Source organism: Fusarium oxysporum, chromosome 6 (assembly GCF_000149955.1).
Source record: "Fusarium oxysporum f. sp. lycopersici 4287 chromosome 6, whole genome shotgun sequence".
Classification (NCBI taxonomy): Eukaryota; Fungi; Ascomycota; class Sordariomycetes; order Hypocreales; family Nectriaceae; genus Fusarium; species Fusarium oxysporum.
Genome location: NC_030991.1, coordinates 2,185,693 through 2,193,733, shown reverse-complemented (window position 1 = coordinate 2,193,733; position 8,041 = coordinate 2,185,693). Strand labels below are relative to the sequence as shown.

Sequence of the window (8,041 nt, the reverse complement as noted above, 5' to 3'; positions counted from 1 at the left end):
CGTTTTCGCGGCTCCAAGAGAGCATCTATCGCTCGCATCGTGAAGAAGCTCGAGGCTGCGAATACCCTCAGCATAGAAGACCTTCCTGATCAACGAGGAGGGCGGCCAAGACTGCTGACAGAGGAGGAAGAAGAAGCTATCGTGGCCTTCGTCATCTGGATGCAAAGATCAGGTCTGCCTGCCTCTAAATATGAAGTAGAAGATGCAGCAAATACGCTGCGCTGCCGCCGAGATACTGAGGCAAGGCCAGTGAGCAGAATGTGGTATCGGCGCTTCTGTGATAATCATCCAGAGCTCGATAAATCGATTCTCAAGGCCAAAGAAGCTGCCCGCGTGGAGTATAAGGAAGCAGGTGTTGAGGAGACCAAGCAGTGGTTTCAGCGGCTCACTGAAGTTATCACCAACTACGGAATCGGTGCCTCTGAGTGTTAGAACGCTGACCAAGCTGGAGTTAGAGTAGGAATGCTACGAGAGCATGTAGAATGCCTTATTATACATACACAGAAGAAGTCATCTACAGAGGTTTTCTCCCCTGCTGATCGAGAAAGCTATACAGTCATCGGCACAGGCAACGCTGCAGGCGATACAACTCCTCCGTGGCTGATCTTCAAGAGCTTTCCAACGCTGGAGTGGGCTCAGATCGAGGGCGATTCTCAGATGCGATTTGCACAGTCAGATACAGCCTTTTCCAACGCTGAGATAACGCTGCAGTAGGCAAAGCATTTTAACCGTTATTCCTAGGAGAAGTCAGCTACTGTTCAACGCCGTCAGCTCGATTTTGAGCAGTATTTTGGCTGTAATAAGCACCTGCAACAACCTGGGAATGCCTTCAGAGAATATGACCTCCCTCCGAATACCGAAACCATCCAAGAAGAAGGTCCTGTGTGGAGGCTGCTCGTTATCGACGGCTTCGCCGGTCACGGCTCCTTCGCCTTTCGAGAATACTATATGAAATTTAATATCCTCGTGGCCTTCTTACTGTCCCATTTAACGCATATCCTCCAGCCTATGGATATAGGTGTATTTCAATATCTGAAGAATGCACATCAGAGGAAGCTTCGTGAGGCGTTAAGGAAGGGAAAGCTGACCTTTAACCGCCGTGACTTTGCCGGGGCTTTTCAGGTATGAGGCTCATAGCTCAGCCTTCTCTTGATAACCCCTCTTTTCACATACTAATATCATTTTTTCAGGAGATCTTCGACGAAGGCTTCACGGCGGCACATATCATCTCAGGCTTCGAAAAGTCAGGGATTTTCCCACCTACAGACCGACCTGCAGTCGAATATCTTCTCAGGAAGAAGCTGAAGATGAAGAAGACTGTTGATCCTGCCTTTTTCTCACTTCTGCCGTCAGAAGCGAGGTTCACAACAGCTTCCACAACGGCACCACACGTCAGGGACCGATATCACGATATCCTCAGTTCCCCAACGCGTCAGGGACTTAAGCATATTCAGAATATTGTTCATAAAGCTATATTACTTGAAGATCATATAAAAAGGAATATAGAAGATCGCCGAGCTCGTATCGAGAAAAGATATCACCAGAGAAAGCGAGGAAAACGCGCCCGAGGAGCTTCTGATTATATTAACACGATTTCATTACAGGAGCTTCGCGAGCAGCAGGATAAGTACATTACAGAGAGTCAGAAGAAGAGTATTCGATCCGAGATACGGCAGCAACGATCACAGCTTATCAGGGAGCTCGAGGCATTGAAATAAGAATGGCGAGATAACAGAGAAGTCATAGTTAAAGGTATCACGAAAAAGCTGCAGTTTAAGAAGTGGTTAGAAGTCACAGGGAAGAAGAATGACTATTTATCTATGGATACACAGCGGTCTGCTATGACTGAAGCCCTCAATGAAGTCACTGACGGATTCATGATAGATACACAACACCCTCCTGATCTTCGTGAGTCTATTCGCAACGCAGCCTTTGCAGCAAAGCCTCTCGAAGCTGTAGACTTTTCCCTCCTCCCTCACAGTGACGATTCCGTCACTTTTCACCTCACGAGGCCTGAAGAAACACCATGCCCCAGCGATTTCAGCTTCAACAGTTAAGTCGTGATGCCCTCATCGCCGCCCTGCCTGCCTGACTACGAGTCACCTCCCCAGTCATCGTTACCCTCAGTCCCCTCAACACCCTGCCCCTCACAACACCAAATACAGTATCGCGAGTCTCTTCGAGATCTCATACAGAGAGAAAGGCAGGTCGCAGAGGCCACAGTCACAAGGAAGGGGAACAGAATGCCGCCCATTTTAGCAGGGAAATCGTTCCTCAAATCGGGCCCGGTTGGGTGCCGCCACAGTCATATCCCCCCTTCAGCTATAGTCAATAGTCAATTCAGTATCACGAGAAGCTTCAAATTAGGCATTTTTATCATTTTCAACTAATCACGACATTATGAGAACATCAGGCTATTAAAAAAGCTGTTTTCGCCACCTAAAAACTAACCTTGCCGATGTCTCACGGCTTTGTGCGTGTCTCAGGGTTTTGTGCCCAACTAAGCTTGCTTAGTTGGCCCCCCCCCCCCCCCCCCCCCGGGTCGAGGCAAAGGGTATAGCACTGCTAGCTTCTTGAAAATTTTATCCATAGTCTCCTGAGCAAAAAGTCATATATTTGAGGTTCCTCCAAACCATTCGGCGGTCTATTCAATGTTCTATGCCTGAAAATAGGAGAAAAGACAGTGCGAATACAGCTTTTCCTCGTAATATTCTAAATAATACAAATGGAATTTAGAAGACGTCTCTTCTGTGTATTCCCGTTGTTCATTGGCCTGAATCTAAGTTTTCAGGTAGTTTAAGCCTGATTAAGGCTTTCGATGTAGTTTTTTAAAATGGCAGTTTAAGGTGTAAAATGTGTTTGGGATACTCGCTTGTATGGGACACTCACTTGTGGAGTACGTTACCGCTCTTTTCTGTATTTTTTAGCCTTATTCTGTGACAACAATATGAAAATGCCTAGGTCAAGACTTTAATGGGAATACATAGAGGAAGATATGGCAGGGGCCATATTTGATGTTACTGATAATGGTTTTTCACCTCCTCAAGCCGCTCAGAGACGGGGAGTGCCTCGGAGCACTCTAATCGACAGACTTAACGGCCGCGGGGCCGTGAAAGAGCAGGTCCACCCTTATTGACGTTTGTCTAAGAGCCAAGAGGATAGGCTCACTTTCTGGATACTCTGTCAGGAGTCTTTAGGCTATACTCCGTCCCACAGTTAGATCCGCGCTTGCGTCATGGGCCTGCTGAGACAGCAGGGCGAACATCCCGACTTAGGACGTAACTGGGTGATCAAGTTTATCAATCGCCGCGCAGACCTAAAGATCAGAATGGGTAGGCGTCAAGAAGCCAAGAGGTTCGACTCTTTCACGCCTAAAGCGGTTCATTGGTACTTTGATATCCGGGAGGGCCAGTACGGTTGGATCAAGCCTGAAAATACCGTCAACGTCGATGAAGGGGGTATTATGACTGGTTTCGGCAAGCATATACCTCTATCCCTTATTAATGCTTGAAATTTGACCGTCTAATCCTCTGGGTTCAGGTCTAGATATCCTGGTTGTTGGGAGTGTGGACCCCAAGCGCAAGGCGTTTCTGAAGGGACCACAAACCCGAAATTGGACTTCATTTATCGAAACTATAACTGCTGACGGCCGCGCTTTAGTTCCTGGCATAATATTCAAGGGGAAGCAACTGCAGAAATAGTGGTTTCTTGAAGAGTTCAAGCAGATAGCAGACTAGTATTATATAGCATCGCCTAACGGGTGGACTGACGGCCATATTGGCATTAAATGGCTCGAGAGAGTTTATCTGCCCCAGACCACTCCTGCTGACGACTTAGACGCGAGAATGATTATTTTAGATGGCCGTGGAAGCCATGCAACAGTAGGTTCTTCCCTTTCTCCACCTCGAGATTAATGCTGAGTGATGGAAGGATGAATGGATGGCCACGTGCTTTCTGAACAACGTTTATTGCTGCTATCTGCCAGCACACTGCTCTTATGGACTCTAGCCACTGGAAAACGGAGTATTTAACGCGTTGAAGGCTGCATATCGACGAGAGTTGGAAATGTTCGCTTCGTTGACTGATTCCGCTCCAATGGATAAGGTTTATTTCATCAGGGCTTACGTCAAGGCTCGCCGAGTTGGAATGACCAAGAAGAACATATTGTCTGGCTGGAGTGTCACTAGAAATTGTCCGATCTCACGTTCGAAAGCGCTGCGGCACCCTGAAATCCGACAAGGTAGACCAAACGGCAGCCCAAGAGTGACTCCTGAACCCAGGCCGTATCTTGGCTCGGACGATATGCCACAGACGAGCCGTCAAATTCGTGATCTTGGGTTGAACAAAACCCCAAAGACGCAGAGACGGTACAACGTAATAGCCAAGGGCTTTAAAGCTCACCAGCAGACAGTAGCGGCGCATACGCAGAGGATTGCCAGCCTAGAGGAAGAATTGACTTGGCTAAAAAGAGGGAAGAAGAGGAAGGCGGTGCCGAATCCTAACAAACGTTTCATGACTCTTGGAGAGACTCTAGCTGGTAAAGAGTCCATACCAGAAGGGGCGACTCGTTATATGCCTATCGGAGTGAAATTTGTCTCTTTAAGCGAGCAAGAGTCAGAATTGGAGGCTGGCTCTGTCATCGAAGTCAGAGAGGAAAACATACCGCACCAACCCACCAGGCGGTCGCGGCGGATGGTTAAAAAAACCAGATTACAATAGATAACTCTACTTATGGCTCATTAAATGAATGATTTTACGCATTTCTCTCAATTTGGTCAAATTCTGTGCAAGTGAAGTTGGTGAGGTTTGGTGGAGCTTTTTTATTTTATTTTGCCTGGCGAAAGAGGGGTTGTGGATGGTACACGTGAAAGTCGATTTATACCCCATAATGCACAAATTGTGCCCAGTTCAGTGGCATACTGAGATTCTCTGCACGTACGGCCATCACCACCTCCTGCAGCGCCGATGCCACCTTGTTGTTGGTAACCGACTGGTTCCGCTGCAATACCAAAAAGTAGAACCGCTTCGATACCTCTACACGCTCCGAATCCCCGGCGGGCCACAGGCACCCTACAACATGAGGGGACCCTGCCACCTGGAACCCGCTCATGACGTGTATCACTTCATCCGATAACCTCGCCGCCTTATTCTCCGCTGTAGAGCACGACGAGAGGTACGCCATCTGCGCGTATCTAAGCCGTAGGTCCGAAACCCGTTGGACTGTGAGCCGGTTCTTGTACCAAGCGCTCGTCAATTCCGGTACTCTTCTGCAAAATCAGACCACTATTGGAAGGGTCTGAATAGACTGATGTTCCGTGGCATGCGAAGTGTGCGATACGGCAGGTTTTGAGGGCCTCTAAGACTTGATCTGTGCTGGGGTGTGTATAAACTGTCGTACGCATATGAGAGCGAGTTAATATAAGAATCTTCCGCATCTCTTATTCTACTCTAGGGAGCTCTTTCGGCGCTTTCTCGTCGCCTGATCCTTTTGGTGATATTGGCATGGCTGCAATAAGCATTGTGTTTGTATCTTGCGCCATCAAGTCTTCCTGGGCGCGCTTCGCCTGATTCTGTGCATAGGCAAGTTCCTTGATCGATGGTGTGTAGGAAGATATTAGCCTGCAATAGGCGTTCTCCGTTGATCCTCTTGTATGTACCCCTGCAGCGTGGAAGAGCATCGAGCTCGCCAGACCGGAGCCTATCCACCATACTCGTGGAAGGCCTTCGCTTGGATGTGTCTTTGAAGCGGAAATCTCGGCGACGATGTGCTTGACACAGGCATACCAAAGCCAAGAAAGGTAGTCTAAAAACTGATCGTTTTCCCCTCGCTGGTCAGACCTCTTTTTTGTCGACCAATCTTTACTTACCCACAACCTCGCTTTGGATGCGGATAACTCGGGAAGTACGATTGTTCTCAGTGAATTGTTGGAGACGATAATGGCATCGCTTCGGAAGTTGGTGATATTAATAACCACAATGCTGCCCTCAGTGATACACTCCTGCATCTCAGTAACGGTCTGTCCAAGCATAAACCGCTCATGGCCGGGGACACATCTGATTTCCTTCAAGCACATATCTAGCTCGGCTGCAGCTTCTTGCCGCCGCTTTCGTAACAAGGCTTCAACCACACTGGGAGTGGTCTGGCGGGTCGGAGCATTCACTTCGTCCACGAGACTCTGATATCGATTGGCTAGCTGAAGGTGATCATGACGAAGTGAAGAAAGATCGCTGCGATCATCTAGTAGTTGACTTAAGATGATAGCGCGGCCTTGCTCGAGACATTCAAGAGCCTCAGTTAATCGATTTGTTGATAAGAGGAAGGCACATAGGTCGGAAGCGACGCCTGCGAACGTTGAAATAACGAACTGCTGATCATTGCGATCAAGAGTTCGTGTATGGACTGAAGGAAGAAGATCGAGTATCTTCCTCCCAAGATTGATGCCTTGGTCGACTCTGTTCTGTATAGCGAGTAATTCCAGACATTTAGCGGCAGCCGTGACACGATGGAATGACACAGCATGCAAACAGGACCAAGCCTGGAGGAGATAGGCTGACGCCTCTCCCAGGTCCCTCATTTTTCCCGTCTGTTCATACAGCCTCTCAAAGAATCTTCCGACGTTATTCAACCAGGCTGCCAGGTTTGGATGGTCGTCAGGCGTCGAATCTACAGCCCGTCTCCCTGCCTCGATTGCCTCTTCCAGATCCTTCATCTCTTCTGTCCGCTCATACCGCCGAATAAGCTTGATTCCAAGGTTATTCGACATGGCTGCCTGGTCTGGACAGCCATCAGGCGTCGATTCTACAGCTCGTCGTGCTGTCTCAATTGAGTCTTCGAGGTCTTTCATCTCTCCTGTCCGTTCGTACCGCGTCTCAACCTTGTTTCCAAGGTTACTCAACATAGCTGCGAGGTCTGGATGGCCGTTAGGCGTTGATTCTACAGCTTGTCGTACTACCTTGATCGCCTCTTCCAGGTCCTTCATCTCCCCTGTCCGTTCGTACCGCGTCTCAAGAAAGACTCCGAGGTTATTCAGCCATTGCGTAAGCCATGGGTTCCTGTCGTTTGTTAGATCTATACCCTGTTTAGCCGAGTCTATGGCTTTGCTGATATCATCTCTGCTTCCTGTTTGCATATATCTTTCATATGCGCCGATTGAAAGCTTTGAGAAAAGATGAGGGATATCTTCCCTACTGATATCGTTATCTGTAGCAAGTGCCTCGATATCCGTCATGATAAGCACAGGTTTAAGGCTTGTTAGTTTTCGATTTCGTCACTGGCTAGCTAGGGTCGTTCATGAGGATATTGTCGCGAACATTGTCACTGCTTTATTGCTGCCTAATTGTTCCGTTGTGCGCACGACGTGTTGGGCTTCACAGCAGGTGACGCTTCTGTCTGCGGCAGTTGGCACCCGCACAGACGTGGCGCAAGTCATGTTCCCTTTTGTAGCGATGGCTCATTCAATGTGTCTCGCTAATCCATGTAACGCACTGCCTCCTTGCAAGCCTCCAAACAGGCGGCCTCTGCGGGGTTGCGCCTGGTGGCCCCTGTTGGGGGCCTTAGTTGGTACAACCATTGTAGATGCGCAAGGCGCTCTGTCATCTTGATGTAATGCTTCGACGAGGAGTGTGGATGCGTGCCCAAGGACTGTGCTCTTGGCGGTGATTTAAGACGCGTTGCCGTGGTCATAACTGAAGAGGGACTCAATGTGGCACCCAGTGATTTCTGAAACGAAGAACTCTTATCGAACATTGAGGAGATCGCAAAGAGAAAAATCAAGACCTGCAAGGTTGATTCAACTATCATTGTAATGCCCGTGAAGGGCCGATCGGAGCCCGGTAACAAAAAGTTTTAAGGAGCTACAGATGAAGTGGTCCATCGTAGAGAGGTAGCTGCAAGCCTGGTGCCACCTTCTCCGCATTGGGAAGTGGCTGAGGATTAATGTTTCATTCAAATATGTGGAGAGCAACAAAGACACCCCGCACTAGCAAGCCGCATTAGAGGGTCAGTGCATATTGTGAGTGGGAATGCTTAAAAGTTAAAGGA

General features: G+C 48.5%; 1 protein-coding gene across 1 annotated transcript; it reads right to left on the bottom strand.

Annotated features, from left to right (window-relative positions):
• Nucleotides 1-5,438: 5,438 nt before the first annotated feature.
• On the bottom strand, nucleotides 5,439-7,229 carry FOXG_07338 (uncharacterized protein; the record flags this gene model as incomplete). The annotated part of the gene is made up of 1 exon (XM_018385931.1): nucleotides 5,439-7,229. The coding sequence occupies one exon, from the start codon at nucleotides 7,227-7,229 to the stop codon at nucleotides 5,439-5,441; it is 1,791 nt and encodes a 596-aa protein (XP_018244710.1).
• Between the last annotated feature and the right edge of the window lie 812 nt (nucleotides 7,230-8,041).